General features: G+C 38.1%; 1 protein-coding gene across 8 annotated transcripts in view; it reads right to left on the reverse strand.

The window, feature by feature from the left end:
• FRYL (FRY like transcription coactivator) overlaps nucleotides 1-17911 on the reverse strand; it is a 252499-nt gene that overhangs the window by 34415 nt on the left and 200173 nt on the right. For all 8 annotated transcript variants that reach the window (XM_063457943.1, XM_063457944.1, XM_063457940.1 and 5 more), the window contains 12 exons: nucleotides 15377-15545; nucleotides 14047-14306; nucleotides 12245-12385; nucleotides 11361-11529; nucleotides 10734-10818; nucleotides 9431-9543; nucleotides 7976-8126; nucleotides 7635-7738; nucleotides 6414-6599; nucleotides 5759-5960; nucleotides 4743-4864; nucleotides 2227-2414 (listed from right to left, as the gene is read on the reverse strand). In XM_063457943.1, the coding sequence (XP_063314013.1) occupies nucleotides 2227-2414; nucleotides 4743-4864; nucleotides 5759-5960; nucleotides 6414-6599; nucleotides 7635-7738; nucleotides 7976-8126; nucleotides 9431-9543; nucleotides 10734-10818; nucleotides 11361-11529; nucleotides 12245-12385; nucleotides 14047-14306; nucleotides 15377-15545 (1890 nt within the window). The remainder of the gene's footprint in view (nucleotides 1-2226; nucleotides 2415-4742; nucleotides 4865-5758; nucleotides 5961-6413; nucleotides 6600-7634; nucleotides 7739-7975; nucleotides 8127-9430; nucleotides 9544-10733; nucleotides 10819-11360; nucleotides 11530-12244; nucleotides 12386-14046; nucleotides 14307-15376; nucleotides 15546-17911) is intronic.

Genomic DNA, 17911 nt, shown 5'->3' on the forward strand with positions numbered 1-17911 from the left:
GTAGTGGTTGTGATGCGAGTGGTACCCTGGCAGAGTTCCCATTAAGAAGCGATTTTCCTCCTTTCCTGGGTCCCTGCCAGGCTTTTAGATTTCCTGCCTGTTTGGTGACAAGCTTCCTGCAGAAGCCAGAAGTCAATGCCATCTTCTGCTGACAGATCTCAGTCAATATCTGCCATTCTGTGCATTGAAATTTGCATCAAATTGACATTAGCCAGACTGAAACTCTACTTCAAGACTGTAAGTTTAGCTATTGTATTTATAGATTTGCATCAATAAAAGCAACATTTTGAAGTATAAATCCTACGAGTGCACTGTATAATTAAGCTAATGGTTTATTTCTTGGTAGGGTCAAATTAATTAACATTTTATCCCTTCACCAATACCCATAGAGAAAATTCTGTTTTATAAAATAGTTGTAATGATTGCAGGTTCGTTTTTAATCATGTGGTCCTGGTAGTTTCAGGATTAGCTTTTTTTCTCTATAGGGATTTCTACATTTAGGAATTAAAAGCAAATATAATAATGACATTCAATAAAAAAAAAAAATACAAAAACATAAAAAATAAATAAAGTTACCTGCGCACTATCCCAAATCCATATGCTCCTTTAAATAACTGGAGGTTTATTTATACATAAAACTAAATGTATATAAAAAAAAAAGCCAATGGGACGACAGATTTATATAAATAATATACACCATGCATTTGAGACAAAATAAATAAGTGTTTACTGTCTGGGTGCTCCGCTGTGGGACAGTGTATATAATAAACAAATAGGAAGGCAGGCACTCACTGGACTTTTAAATTTAAAACTGAAAAACGTTTAATCTGTGTTTACATGCAGCGCATGGTCAACGTTTCAGACCTGAACCCAGTCCTTTTTCAAGATTTTGGCCTGGCCTGGTTGATTATGCATTGGATGTAAACACGGATTAAAACATTTTCAGTTTCGATTTAAAAGTCCAGTGAGTGCCTGCCTTCCTATTTGTTTATTATATACACTGTCCCACAGCGGAGCACCCAGACAGTAAACACTTATTTATTTTGTCTCAAATGCATGGTGTATATTATTTATATATACACACTGGTATCTGTCTTTCTCCGTTATGTAAACACACAGTATCATTTACAGTTTGGTTCAAATATATTCTAAGATCACTATAAACAAACTTTATATGGAACTAGGAAAGAAAGAATGATTCAAGTCTCAATAACAGCATTATTTATCCAAAATGCCATAAGATTGCATAAACGGGAAATTCACTGAGCCAACAGAAAGGATGAAAGCCTTAAAGGGACAGACTAATCATCATTTCATCTTTTTGGGCAGCCTTGCAGCACTGTTTACATTTTGCAATCCCCACGCCGGTCAATCAGATGTCCGGAGGGACTAAAAAAAGATACAATAACTGCGTATAGACCAGCATTGGATGAAAGGGTTGTGCTAATTGCTGCACATGCACGGTGTAAAAAACATTTGGTCGGGCAAAAGTCATTGATGTTCTTAAAGGAGGAGGATTGGGTTGCATAGAGGAAAAAAATTGTGATTTCAAAGATGACATAAAATGTACTCAGATTTGAGGACCTTGGAACTCTTTTATGCTAGGGGATGCTGAAATCATTGGGATGTAGGGGCTACAGATAACCATAACTGGCCATCAGACCAAGCAGGATCTTTAGACGTACCTTAGATAAAGACGATACTCCATAGCGAGCTCTGAGACAACTAACTACTCAGACACCGGAATATTACCCCTTAGGCATACATCTCTCACATTACCACTAGAGGGACAGACTCCTAGTCAGGCAGTATGTAGTACAGCACACTCTGTGCTTTAGCCAAATAGATCATAGACGTGAAAATGACACTTGAGTTGCTGCTGGATACATGCTTAGTGTTCATACAGTTATTAAATATTGTAAATATTTTATTATAATACAGTTGTTATCCAAAGATACGTACCATTACTAATGAAAAGCTTATGATGAAGACCTGATTAAGTTGTATGTGAGCTTACGCTAAATATGATTATTCTCTATGTATACTGTTAATAATATACTGAAATAGTAATGGACGCATAGTACTAAGAGATGAAAAGAAAACGAAAGAAAAGTGGACGTGAAATATATTAAACACGTATTGACTACATGTCTGTAATAATTCATTTATTACATACGGTTTGTAAAAATCCTTTAAAAGACAAAAACAAAAAAAAAACATGTTTACCTGAGCCTCTTCCCCAGCATCGCCTACTGTCTCAACGAGTCTAGAAAGAACATCTGAAAGGGTTTCTGCTGAAAGTGGTTGTTTAAGAGCTCGAAATATCTGGAAAGACCTTCCTGCATAGTGACGTGATGAGCAGGAGAGAGCTGTTTGCAAGGTCACCTCGCTCAGATGTTGCTCCAACTGGAATCCTACAGGAACACAAAATGAGAATGAATGAAGTCTGTGCTTGTAAAAAAAAAAAAAAAAAAAAAAAAAAAATGATGTTTGGAAACCCTCTCCAAAAAACGACTACTCAGAAACTGAGGAATAGGGTACTGTATGCTTGAAAGGTTAATTTTTAACATATTGTTACATGCACCACAACATATTTTAATTACTTATAAACTTGGTATATGCATGGCATGTATACAGAACAATTCTAAAGCAAAGTGGGCAAAAGTGGAGCAATCGCAGAGGAAACCAATGTAATTGATCCAGGTGGTAATGGCAAAATAAACGAAAGGGCAAAAATGATTAAAAAGACTGCATATAATATCTCTTCCAATACAAGCAGAATGAGTCCCACAAAAAATGCCCTTTGTTATTAATTATTCGCTTCCCGTCCACTGCAAACCTTGACAAATGCACTTAAAATCTCAAATAATAGCTCTTACAGGGATTGCAATGTGTGGAATTAAAAAGGTTAACGATTTTACTTTAAGAGTTAGGAAATAGTGAAAACAAAGGGCTAGCAGGTGCAACCCTCTACCTAACCCTTCAGTGAAGCGCTACTTTAAGAGTCTTTGTGTATGTTAATCTAATTTAAGAACTAACAATGGCCGAAGAATTATTATAAATAATAATGGATGCCTGTTCACAGACACATGGTGAGGTCTAATGAAGAATGAAATTGACAAACAAGCAACACCGCCTAATCAAATCACTCAGTAGGCTTTGATCAGAACCACATTTATTCTTGTAACGAACAGTCAAAATAGATTTATGTCAATGTTGCCTTCGAGACTAACCTTGTCGGGCTGTAAGGAAGTCATAAATTAAGAAATACATCATGTTCTACTCTTGTAAATGCCTGGGGGTGTTTAATAAATCTGTTACTTTACTTCAAGAAGTTTGGCTCCAAAGATGGTGCTGACAATAGGGTTTATTATGATTATAATTTATTTAGCACCAACGTATTCCGCAGCGCTTGAACAATTTACAGAGATGGGAAACTGAGACAAACAACATGGGTAAAGGAGACAGAAAGAGGGAAAAATTATGGTTTAACAGACACATGTAAAGATTAATTTCAGAGGGTTGCAAAAAACAACATCGCTTGAGTAGCCAAAAATCCATGCACCGGCCCTGGGCACAATCTTACCAGCTGGAAAACAAATATGAATAGCTGCTATACTGAAATACTTTCAGTCTCAGACCACGTTTCTAGATAAATATTGGACTCAGAGCAACAATAAAGACCTTCAGAGACCAAAATGTACATACAGGGCTAATCACTACAATAGCTCACTAGAGTAGCACCCCAGGTTGGTCCAGGAGCATACACAGACAAACCCTTTTGTACAGGAACATGGATGTTATAGATAAGACAGCTAGCAACCTGTGCCTAGACAGCTATATAAAAATGTGCAACGCTTATCAATGTCACGTCTATTACCGTTAAGACAATCGTCTGCAGACTTATTTGCTGCAGTGGCATAATTTACCTATTTTGTTAATATTGTCACGACTTGCACCAAAAATAAAGAATTACAAAAAATAAAAAGACCTTCAGAGACAAAGTACATAACCACTTTTTCAGACATGCATGACATTTTTTAGGATATCCACCAATGAAGATTCTAATCTCAGCAGACATACTCCAGTGGATAAATCTCTTCTAAATCTGGTAAAAGATCCAAAAAGTAGACATTTTTGGTGATTGCAACAAGGTCTGCACAACTTAATATAAGCCTTTCTTTTGCAATATTAGCTTTTCAGTAGCCAAGTTGTCAGGTAAAAGGCCTTTAAAGTCTAGGTTGGCTCCTTCTTGTATTCAATGAGATTTTAAAAGCATGTGAACTTCAAATAACTCTCTTGAGAGAGATCCATCAGGTTTATAAACCATACACTACTGGGCCATAATAGTCCTCTCTGCTGGAAGGAGATCCAGAAACTTCCATCAGCTCTCCTGAGCTAAATCATGCAGTGCAGGGCTAGTTCTGTGGCTAAAAATGTCTGCAGATTCAGTCAATAAGCTTAGCCCTGTACCGCCAGGCTCAGTTCAACACAGACAGCTTCAGGCAGAAAGGAGGTGTAGTGCCGTGCCTGGCAGACTCCAGGTAACAAGTCAAACCATTACTAAGTGGCACTCTTGGCAGCATAACCAGTACAGTGCTCCACTGTAGCTTTGATGCTTGGAGTGTTCCTTTTAATATTCATGACGTTACCCATTTAAATAGACACAGAAGTCTACATGTTTGGATAGCACAGCAGTGTCTACAGTAACTAAATGGATTAGTGATTACATGTACACATACCTGATCGAGAGTTCTTGAACACAGAGACCACATGCTTTAAAAACACTGTAAGCTGTTCAGCACTTTTAATACTAGGGTTTTTTGCAGATACATCTTCATGGTTCCAAAGTGGTCCTCTTTTCCTTAAAAAAAAATTAAATAAATAAATAAATAAATACAAAATCAAAAAATAATACTCAAATGTCAACAAGAGTGGCCATGTACTTCGATGCCAAATAACTGTACAATGTGATTAATCAAAGTTTTTCAAGCAGTGACTGCAATTGGTAGAAGGTGGATGAGTTACAAACACTTATCTGGGGGGGAGGAGGAATTATAAATACTATGATGCAACATACACAACCTTCTAATAGTACATCTTCTAATAATAAATAAATATAAAAAAAGAAAAAGAAAAAAAACCAGAAAACCGTAAACACATAACTGATACTAATGTGGCTGAACAACAGTAAAGCACTATATGACAACATGTAGAGAACTTGTGGTCTCACATCCGTTAGTTGGCAATAACTGAGGTAGTCAGGAAGATCCACTCTCAAACAATGGTACAAAGTTCAGCAAAGTATACAGGATACAACAAGAGATGTTCCCTTAACCCTTATATCAGGGACAGTTACTGATCCCCAGCTGCTTTAATAACAAGCAAGCCTGACTGCAAGGAAAAAATAGCAGATGAATCAAACATGACAATGCAAAAATAACTCTCCGTTCTATATTCCTGAACAGGACATGTCCACTTTCAGACAGGATATAATACGTTTTCTCCTTGCCCAATTGTTTTTCCACCACAAGCTTACAAGTAGAAGGATTCATCCTTAGATGATAGATTTGTTGTGGTATGTAGATATCAAATAGATATGCAGTTTGGAAAAGGACACAAACTCTGCCATTCCAGCCTAAATGTTTCTCAACAAAACATATCACTCTATTAATATGGAAAAAGTATGCTAACAATGGAATATATATTAATAGGATGCCCGCAATAGACATCTGACTGAAGCAGAAAGTATATATACCTTGAAGTAATGAACTCCATGAGTGTTTTGACTTTCTCATCCTGTTCCACCGAGAGGTCCACATCGTTGAGGATAGTTGTGTGCAGGAGGGGAACAGCAGCACTTGTATTCCCTAAGCTAATGCTAGAAGAGGTAGAGCTGGAGCTAAGCCCTGAGTCAGTCATGGGAGAAGGCTGGTATTCAGGTATAAAATCATTAATACCTACACGAGTAACAAGAACAATAAATGGATTAGTGAGTACTAATATCAAACAGCAAAGACAGATAAAGAACAGATTGCTCACATGCATTAGGAAAAAACAGGCGATGGTATTCAGCTACATACATTTACTGAAACACCATCATTGGCATTGTGACTTCGTTAAAAGGGTTTAGTACTAAATATCCTAATTAACTCAAATCAAAGTAATTGTTTAGACACCCTGTCTCCTTTCACGCACAACTTAAGTGCCTCTTTGTGTTACAAAACCCTCGTTCAGAGATATTGGTGTGTATGAGTATAGGATATTTTATTTAAATTCTAGTTAATGTGTTACAAATTAGTTACATATACAGCTCTCAGTAGGCCATGATTTTAATTAATACCTAAAGAACAGCCTTGCCCCTGGTCACGCCTCCTTAATACAGCATTTCTAATACACGAAGGTAAGTTTACCTGCAAAGGAGTACTCGAGATGGGTATTGTGTTTGACAGTAAGCACCCTTGGTTCATTACATTCTCTGTTCCTGAGGAGGACGGTAGCAACGCTCTGGACACTGCTGTTGGAGCTCATCACAATCAGTAAATGCAAAAGCAGACGTTTACAATGTTCATATACTTCAGGATGATAGTGGTCAAACCCTAATAAGATAATACAAAAGACAGGCTGACAAGATAATCCAGAGCAACAATACTTTGCAATTAGGGTTTAAAGTAGTCTTAACATGTCTGCATCACTATCAGGGTGAATAGTTAGGAATTCAAAATTAATTTCATATTTCAGGGCAGAATGAGCTGCAATGAAAACATCGACATAAAGAATGTTATTGTTGATTGTGTGCGTGTGTGTGTGTGTATATAATATATGTTTATGTATAAAATAATGTGACATATAATCTGTGATCTTGAAAAAGACCCTTAGGGGTCGAAACATCGATCGAAATTACAGATATAATTTTTTTGCTATTAAAATCACTATTTACTTTCCCCTGAGAGTGCACCCCTGATATTATTTTGATATATATACACAACGCAGACAGCACTTAGGCGATTTCTACTATAACAAAGAGACCAGGAGAGTGCCAAACTGAATTTGAGATTAGATAGATAGATATTAAAGGACCACTATAGGCACCCAGACCACTTCAGTTCAATTAAGTGGTCTGGGTGCTAGATCTATCTAGGGTTAACCCTACAGCTGTAAACATAGCAGTTTCAGAGAAACTGCTATATTTACATTAGGGTTAATCCAGCCTCTAGTGGCTGTCACACTGACAGCAGCTAGAGGCGCTTCCGTGCTTCTCACTGTGATTTTCATAGTGAGAAGACGCTGCCGTCCATAGGAAAGCATTGAGAAATGCTTTCCTTTGGACTGATTGAATGCGCACGCGGCTCTTGCCGCGCATGCGCATTCGGCGGATGACGTCAGAACAGCGAGGAGAGTCCCCAGCACCGAGGGAGCCCAGCGCTGGAGAAAGGTAAGTGTTTAACCCCTTAAATCCTATTGAGCCCGACGGGAGGGGGACCTATTAACACTATAGTGCCAGGAAAACAAGTTTGTTTTCCTGGCACTATAGTGGCCCTTTAAGATTGTAGTCAGTAGCACTCACGGTCTTTCTAAAATTCTAGAGGACGTTTACACAGAATGCAGACTTAATAAAATATAGATCATATTACCGATGAAAATTGCATGAAGTAAGAGGTGCAGGTAACCACCCCATTCAACCTTTACGCTGTGATCAATGATTAAATCGGTTAAAAGGATCACTGCTATGTTGCATCTAAAAGAGAGAGAATAGTAATGAATGGTCACATAGAAACAACATAGGAATAGCATAGGATTTTGTTATTTAGTATAAAAAAAAACTATAAAAATCGCTAATTTCTCTGCATGAATTTCACTCATTGAATGATGTAATGATATTCTGCACATTCAGAGCGTGTGACACGACTGTCATGTGAGTTCAATTTGATCAATGCAGTTACACACTTAAACCGGGAGATCAGCAAACTCATACCTGTGTAGACACGTGCCAGGTGATGTGGTTTCTGGCAAATAATCCACCAGCGGAGACCAACAGCCACCAGATGGAGGAAACGGCAGTGGCTCACCTCGATTGTGTTCCATCACTTTTAGACGCCAGTTGGAGAACAGCGGCATGGAGTCACCTACATAAGGAAATGTACAGCAAATAAGATCTATAATCGGTTTTCTACTTTTACGTAAAAGTCATTGTACGAACACTGTGTTAACACTTTGAATATCAGTGATGTGATAAATGGCGCTAAAATAAATATCAGTGATGGGATAAATGGCGCAAAAAAAAATATATATAATCCAGTGCTACTACAATCAAATAAAGAGTATTGTTAACTCCATACACTCAACAGTGGGTGTCAATAGGGAAAATAAGGTGACAGTGCACACTTGATTATATTTACCTTTTTGTTTAAATAATCACTAGTAGGTCTTTTTAGTTCACAAGTAGACCCGGTATGGTATAGAGATAAAAGATACCATAGTGTAATTTGTACCTACAATTATGTAATAAAACGGTAAATTAGAAAACTCACAATTTACAGAGCCATTTTAAAGTGTGGCTCTGAACTATAGATGTATTTCATCCACATAAAGGGATCTCTGGATACGGTGATGGCTTATCTGGAGCAAGATGATGTTACTATCCAGTTAAAACAGAAACAAGAATAGTATAGTTTAAAATTGTCCTTATTACATTGGATTTCATTTTTATTGTTATATTTGTTTATCCTTTTAAAGATATTGTAATAAAGTAAATTAATAAAAAAAATGTATAAATGTTGTTTCTGTTTTAACTGGAGTTACATCTTCTTGCTCCAGAGAAGCCATCACAGTATCCAGAGATCCCTTTATGTGGATGGAATACATCTATAGTTCAGAGCCACACTTTAAAATGGCTCTGTAAATTGTGAGTTTCCCAATTTACTGTTTTATTACATAATTGTAGGTACAAATTACACTATGGTATCTTTTAGATCTATACCATACAGGGTCTACTTGTGAACTAAAAAGACCTACTTGTGATTATTTAAACAAAAAGGTAAATATAATCAAGTGTGCATTATCTTACTTTTCTTATTGACAGGGTCTGAATATTGGCAAAGAAGCAGAAAAACATATGTGAAAGATAAAGAAGATATGACAGATAACCCGAATATTTCAATAGAACCAGATGAGATTACTGTGAATGTTAATTTCTAGAAATGCTATCAGAATGAAAATATATATACATATGTATAAAGTCAAACCAACAAAAGGTTGCCATGGAGTGAAGGGGAAGGAAAAGGGCTGTTATTTCTGAGGAGAACCATGGCGGAGGGGTAGCTTTAAAAACTAAAGTTTTATCTTGTATTACAAAATAAAATTAAAAAAAATAGGTACATATACATAATGTTAGGAGAGAAGGAGCTAAAAAGGATAATGCATAGTTTACTTTTCTCATCTTCGTAAGAGCCTCCAGAGCTGCTGCTGTATCGGGACTCCAGCCTGTGGTGCTGGCGATTCAGATTACTATTCACTCCACTGTAGATATCAAGATGTGGATAGCTGTAAGAGAAACATTGATAATAAAGAACAACCACAAAACTCAACAGCTAACTATGAACACAGGGATGGTAGATTGGCAAGAATGCATTAAAACACAAAATGGACGTTAAACCCCCCCTACGCCCGAAACAGGATTTGTTTTGTGCTAATTTTGAAACTCTTTGAAGAATGTTTTAAAAAAAAAGAAGAAAAAATAAATAAAAAGAACGACTACACTTCTAGCTGCAGTATAAACATTACAATAAGCAGTGTGTTATGGTATATTGGGTTTCCATTTAGTAAGTTGGTAATTTGCAGTGGGAAATTTCACCTGAAGCATGGAAACAGGGTGCATAATATATGCATATAGCAATATACAAGACATTTTGTATTTCTGTAAATTGCCAATGATCACAACTCGTATGCTCCCTCACCTGCACAAACATGGAGTGAAAAACAGGAAACCTTTCCCATGCAGTGCAAACCGTGTACATGGCTACAGGATTCAGATGACTTCATTTATGTGTCCTAAACAGTGCAATTATAGTGTTGTATTACCAAACTTATTCCCAACTTATATTACCCATCTGTCAGTACAGGACATAAGTGCATTCATTGCTCCTGGGCAAATATATGGTTGTAAAATAGATTATGCAATAACTCAACAAATGGAAAAATGAAAATATTTAAACACACTAAAATATGCATGAACCTGCCTACTTAATACTACACTCCCTGCCTAAAACATTTAAAGAAAGCCTGGCACTTCTAACATGAACATCTATGTATAAAATATAAAAGCAACCTCGGCAATAGTTTTATTTTAAATTGTGGTTGTGTTAAAACTTATACTTAAACACAAAGTAGGGATTACTTGCCCTTTCAAAGGTGCTGTAAGACAAGGCATGTCATTATTCACATAGATGGACAATTGTGGAAGGCTCTTACGCATACTTTCATATTCTTGTAAGTGTGTCTATAGGTGGGAGATCTGGTGAATTTTTGTTGCCGTTTTGTATTCCCAGCGACACACCTTGGAGCATTTGAGGATAAATAAAAATGCAGGAAAATATGGCTCCAAGGGCACTCTTTCCACTGCTAAATTTGGAGTGTTAAACAATTTACATTTTCGGGGTATAAATTGTGCTTGACATCATGTGAATGTCTTTTAAAGAAAAAAAAACAGACTAAAACAAACTTTTCCCCCTTACCTTTCCTCCATACCGTCTCTTATATGCTTGCTCTCATGATTAGTATCCGTTTGCGCTACCATTGTATTGCTGCTGGACGTGGTACCTGGATAGGAGAAAGATTAAAATTAGATGGGTTATCCTGCAGGTTGATGAGAATGCAATATGTACAACAAATCTTTTGGGTGAGTAGTATAAGCAATAATATAAGTAGTGCAGTGAGTATATAAAATATCCTTCATATTAAAATTCACTTATGATTCTCTGATATTTAAATACCTTGACACAGTGGAGAGGTTAACACAATATGCCTGAATTATGTGACATAAGCTCCTATTTGGGTAGCACTGAAAGATACAAAACTATATTTTGTATGAACCAATTACGTTTTGTGTATTTAATCATCTCATATGGTTAACTACATTTTCAGTTATATCACAAGTGATGGGACAAGCCCCCCATGAGTTTGATTTGTAATTTCACAATTTGACCAAAGGCGTAACCAATAATTTTTATGCACATTTAAGACAGGGAACAAAAGCAGCTTGGCTTGAGTTGTCAATACACAAGGATACAAGCATTTTCTTCAATGCCATGCGCCTATTAATATAGGAATTCCAGTAGGAAACACATGTTGATTGCTCTTACCGGAGGTGACAGAGGGGATTTTGTAGCTGGAGGTGATGCGGTAGTATGGTGGATTGTCCATGTGAGTCACTCCGGAACTCACTGGATCAGTTAGTTGCAGCTCACCAACCAGTTCTTCTAGGAGTTGCATGGTTTTATCTCTGCCCAGATACACAATCACCTTCTTTACCTGGATAAAGGAAGAAAAAATAATGAATACTGGAACGACATGGAAATTACAACAGCCACGGCACAGACTATCCCATGTAATTTCACAAGGTAGTATAGAAACTAAGGGAGAAACAAGATATTTAGACATTTTGCATGAAGCTAGTTAGGAGCAAGCCAATGTTGGACCTAGCACAGAAAGACTAAACATAAAAACAATTTGCTAGCTGTTGGGTTATAGCAGAGTACCAAACAATCCTTAAATTATTTATGTACTGAAAGAACGTAAACAAACCATAAACACCAGCACTCACGTGGTCACCAGAAATAGTCAGGACACTTCGTAATAAATTCTTTACATAGTTTTGTGGGTAATTTTTTTTTTTTTTACTGGCAAACTGCCAAGCAAGCAAACTGACATGACTGGATACAATTAACTAGTTATGTGTTTGTATTGTATGCAACCATTGAAACAATTCAGCTAAAATACTCACACTGCAGTTAGCCAATAAATAACTTGTTTTAAAATTAAATAATACAAAAATAAAAATAAAAATAGAAAAAAGAACAACTAATTAATAATTGGTGTTTGGAATCTTCCTGGTTACCACATGAGTATTTATGATGATCGCTAGTTGTATGACCTTCAGAAGGTTAAATCACAACATTTGTTCTACACCTCAATAAAACTCACTGGTTCTGTTAAAAATGACATTTTGGCAGAAGTGAATACTCACATAAGGCAAGAGGCTGGGCTCACTATTAACACCACAGATGCTAATTAGAAAGTGCAAAATTATTTTCAAATTCTTCGGCCAGCCATCGGCAAGCGTAGTCCACACGTTTTCAATCTCTGACCAAGCAACCTCATCTCCGTACTGAAACAGAGAATTCAAAGGATATTGAAAACTGTGCAGTAGAGGCAAACAATACCTGTAATATTAACCAGATGTATCCATATCATCAATAGCTTAGAAAAGGCTTAAAGCAGAATCTTAATAGAATAAGACAGCCCACTTTGTCACGTCACAGTGACATGAATTTGGAGGGTTCTGACTTTAAAGGACCACTATAGTGCCAGGAAAACAAACTTGTTTTCCTGGCACTATAGGGTCTTTAGGCCCCCCTACCCTCAGGGTCCCCCTCCAGGAAGAGGTTAAATTTTTACCTGTCTCCAGCACAGGGCTCCCTTGGCGCTGGGGACTCTCCTTCCTCTTCCGACGTCATCTGCCAAATGCGCATGCGCAGCAAGAGCCATGAGCGCATTCAATCAGTCCATAGGAAAGCATTTCTCTAGGGACAGCAGCGTCTTCTCACTGTGATTTTCAGTGAGAAGTGCGGAAGCGTCTCTAGTGGCAGTCAATGAGTTTCTCTGAAACTGCTATGTTTACAGCTGCAGGGTTAACACTAGATGGACCTGGCACCCAGACCTCTTCATTGAGCTGAAGTGGTCTGGGTGCCTATAGTGGTCCTTTAAATAGAATAAACTGCTGAAATGTCATACAGACCCCAACACTGCCCTTGCCTTGAATAATTTGTTATATAGACATCCCTGCTAAAATGAGTGTTTATTGGGCTTGAAGACATAGAAGCAATACAATGCAAGCACGTGGAAGTACCACATAGAATTTAAATACATTTTCCATAATTACACTTACTGTACTTATTGCCATTAAATATAGATCAAAGGGTGAGATATTCTGTAATTTTAAAGCATGTGTTTAGCAGACTATTACAAAGTCACATACTATTTAGATCAAGCATGTCAAACTTGCGGCCACAATGAATATATTTGTGGCCCGCCTGCCCTGGAGCCTCTTTGTACTGTGGCTGCGACAAGCTGCAAGACAGGAAAGATTTTTCCTGTCTGCTTCTCGTCTTCCCTCCCACGGCCGCAAGAGGGCAGAGTAGCTGTCTGTCTCCAGAGTAGGTCAGCCACTCCCCCTTCCCTCCTGCTCGCAGTGTCAGAGAAGCGTTTGGCAGAGAAGAGCAGAGCTGGAGGGAGTGGGCCATGTATTATTTTGAGGGAGGTAGGGAGCAGTGTTTTAAGTTTGGGGAGGGAGTGGGCAGTATTCATTTGAGGGAGAGGGCACTGTGTTAATTTGGGGTCAACAAGATAATGTCATTTGCTTTTTACAGCTGTGCAACAACATACATTCACCATTGCAGTCCCATTACCAAACTTTTTTTAATATGTCAAGGTAGGTAGACTAAAACATTGGTTATATGCAAATGCAAGTCTCCTTAAAATAAATTCGCTCTTTTGTTTAATTTGAAGCCCTATGAGCGCGAGGACATCCAGTGTCAGTTAGGCAAGTGTTTTTTTTTTTTTTTTATAATAAACCTATGTCTCTAGGAAAACTGAAATTTTTGTTATTTTTGCGGTCCACATAAACTTAAACCTGGTTTATTTGGCCCATGTTAGCCTTTGAGTTTGACATGCTTAGTTCACAGGTTTAAATCAAACAAAATATAAATGATAAAATACAATATTATATGGTTTTAAATGTTTGCAAACATCAAATACTAAAATAACTACCTTAGCAGTCATGTACATCAAATTGTTTAAAACCATGGTGGTTGCTTGAGGGGATCCCCATCCTTCGCCTCTCAGCCAACGTCTGCTATTGACCATCAGTTCTCTGTCTCTTAGCGAATCCTCCACTTCATCGTCATGTCTCCGGGCAGTGGGCAAAGGTTTCAGATCCACCAACTCAATGTTGTTCATCCAAGGAAGTAAATAATGCAGCATCACCTGTCGCCCAGCAGGGTGCGCAGTTTGTATTCTCTGGCTGATTTCTGCCAAAGTAAATTGATAATGAATTTATCTGAGCATTCATGGAAGTCAGCAACAACGAGAATGCGTCATGAAGGTTGTGTTCTCCCACAATATTTTAGAGTAGTGTGTAAAAGTTAGACACATCCAAATTATGTACATGGAATTAGCTAGGTGACCCATTCTAAAATAGGAAAACTAGCTGGGGACCCATTCATCAAATGTAATGTATAAAAAAAATAAACTGGAGGAAATGAATAATGTTTAGGCTAACACCTTATTTATTATTTTATAGTTATGTTAACCCAAACGAGTAGAATAGGAGTTATACGAATAAGATTACGATTTTAACCCAAACCAGTATGTAATTGTTGGCTTATTTGATGGAAGTTTGCTAATTTGGCTGGAATGCAGCTAAGCTGGTAATCACACTTTAATGTAATGAATCTCAGAGACAGCATAATTAATGACCGGAGCCCTCCTTGGCAGTGACATGTTTACGTCAACTGCTTCAAAGGCGCAAACCTGCAATACTAGTCGGTGTTGAAAATAACTAGAAAACATGGTATTTTGTGTAAGTCTTGACAGCAAACTTTTAAAAGTATTTTCTCTTCATGCTATGGACAGCAGCAATATGTATTATCCCTGCCCATATCCTCCTCCCAACTTGTCTGATGGGCAGTAAATTCATTTTTTTATAAAAATTGTTAGAGCTTAATTTCCCTTTACATAGCGGAGTAGAATATGCTGGAATGCTATAAATAATTATAATGGTCATTAGCTGAATTTATTCTAATGTCTTTGCAAATATTTTTCCATATTCTTGTGGCAATTTGAACCAGGAAAATCTGTATTCTGTGGTCATCAGGGGTTTATAAAAGCCTAGGGAACCATCCTCAATTTACATTAATTACTTGTTACACTATTTACATGTGGGTAATTTATTGAACAGAACAAATTCCATAAGGAATAATCAAAGCAAAAGTCCTCAGCTGTACTATGGGCACAGTCTATGTGGGGAAACTCAGGGAAACATACCTGAAAAAAATGGAAAATACAATTAACCGACACAGAAAGCACCATTTGCACAGACCTGAAAAAATGGCAAGTGTTAGTTCTGGGTAGGTTCTTGCCAGTTCCTCAGAAAGCTGGTAGTAAGATACAGAGTAAAGGTGTGGTAAGGGAGATGGGTGGCTAAGAATGCCATCCGTTCTGTGTACTTCCAATTTGTGAGCGTAGCGGAACATCTTCGGTTCCAGAATCTGCAAGTAAGAATTGGAGGGATTATTTATATTCTCTGTAGCAAAGGTTATTCACACTAATCAAAATTCAACATTCAAAGTTCTTGTAAAGAACTGCAGGGTCTAGCGAGCTACTAACAGAACAGAGATAAGAAATTCAAAATTAAACAGAATATGCGATAAAGGAAATTTCAAGTGGTACTGTCTCGCTGAACTTACCTTTTTCCTATTGATTCCTCTTCTCTTCCTCTCTCAGAACCTGTCCTTTTCTTAATTACTGATCTGGTTTTATTTAAAACATAAGACAAAGTAGGGACTACTTTGTCTTATGTGTTTTTCCTACACCTGACATTCTCTGACACAAGGAGGATTTTAAAAGGAAGCTATAGTGCTAATATAACAAAGTTGGTTAAAGGGACACTCCAGGCACCCAGACCACTTCTGTCCATTGGAGTGGTTTAGGTGCCAACTCCCACTACCCTTAACCCTGCAAGTGTAATTATTGCAGTTTTCATAAACTGCAATAATTACCTTGGAGGGTTAAAGGAACACTATAATCACCTAAATTACTTTAGTGAAACAAAGCAGTTTTAGTGTATAGGTCATTCCCCTGCAGTCTCACTGCTCAATTTACTGTCATTTAGGAGTTAAATCACTTTGTTTCTGTTTATGCAGCCCTAGCCACACCTCCCCTGGCTATGACTGACAGAGCCTGCATGAACAAAAAAACTGGATTCACTTTCAAACAGATGTAATTTACCTTAAATAATTGTATCTCAATCTCTAAATTGAACTTTAATCACGTACAGGAGGCTCTTGCAGGGTCTAGCAAGTTATTAACATAGCAGGGGATAAGAAAATCTTAATTAAACAGAACTTGCAATAAAGAAAGCCTAAATAGGGCTCTCTTTACAGGAAGTGTTTATGGAAGGCTGTGCAAGTCACATGCGGCAGGTGTGACTAGGGTTCATAAAAAGGGATTTAACTCTTAAATGGCAGAGGATTGAGCAGTGAGGCTGCAGGGGCATGTTCTATACACCAAAACTGCTTCATTAAGCTAAAGTTGTTCAGGTGACTATAGTGTCCCTTTAACTCCTCCTCTAGTGGCTGTCTACTAGACAGCCACTAGAGGGCACTTCCGTGTTTATAGCACATGAAAAGTGTGCTATAACGTTGCTGGACATCCTCACGCTATGTGAGGACCTCCAGCATTGCTGAAATCCCCATAGGAAAGCATTGAAAGCATTTTTCAATGCTTTCCTATAGGGAGGTCTAATGCGCGTGCGCTGCATTGCCGCGCATGCGCATTAGGTCTCCCCCGCCGGCGGCCACGCATGCTCAATAGGTCTCCCCTGCCGGATAAAGTCTGCGGAGGAGGAGCGTGGGTGGACCATGACCCAGCGCCAAGGGACATCGGCGCTGGATACAGGTAAGTCACTGAAGGGGTTTTAACCACTTCAGCAACTTGGGATGGGGGGGTGGGAGGGAGAGGGGACCTGCAGTGCCAGGAAAACGGTTTGTTTTCCTGGCACTGGAGAGTCCCTTAAATAACCTGCTTAATGCGCTGAAGTCCTTTGGCTCTGGTTCAGGCTCCATCTTCGTTCCTCTTCCGCCGATGTCAGCTGGCCGGGGGGACACCTAATGTGTATATGCGTGCCATTCGCATTAGAACTTCCCCCATAGGAAAGCATTGTATGATGCTTTCCTACGGGGCTATGGGTGAAGCTGGATGTCCTCATGCATAGTGTATATATGTCCAGCTTTAGTTGGGCAAACAAAAGTCGCCTAACTACCCAGAAGTCCCTCTATTGGCTGTATGTTAGACAGCCACTAGATGTGGAGTTAACACTGCAATGTAACTGGTGCAGTTTATCAAAAACTGCAATAATTACAATTGTAGTATTAAGGGGCCTGGGACACTGCACCCAGACCACTTTACAGAGCTGATTTAATGTTTTAAGTCAGCTGATTTAATGCTTTAAGTCAGCTCCATTTCCTGTGTCAAGGAGGCGGCTGAGTATTGTGGGAAAACATTCTCTGATACAGGAAATGGGGCTGATTTAAGCTACTCCTTAGGTCAAAGAAAGTCAATCGTAGGAAAGATGCACAAGTCCCTACTTTGTTTTATGTTTTAAGGATTACTAGATCAGAAATAAAGAAAAGAACAGATTCTGACAGAGCAAGAGAAAACAATAGGTGAAAGGTTAGTTCGACGTGACCATGCTGCCTTAAACATCAGATTTCTCTTTACAGTAAGTCTGTACAAGTCACATGCATGGAGGTGTGAATAGGGCTGTATAAACAAATTGTTTTAACTCCCAAACGACAGAATTCAGCAGCGACACTGCAGGGGCTTTATCTATACACTAAAACCGCTACATTAAGCT

Source organism: Pelobates fuscus, chromosome 6, assembly GCF_036172605.1.
Source record: "Pelobates fuscus isolate aPelFus1 chromosome 6, aPelFus1.pri, whole genome shotgun sequence".
Classification (NCBI taxonomy): domain Eukaryota; kingdom Metazoa; phylum Chordata; class Amphibia; order Anura; family Pelobatidae; genus Pelobates; species Pelobates fuscus.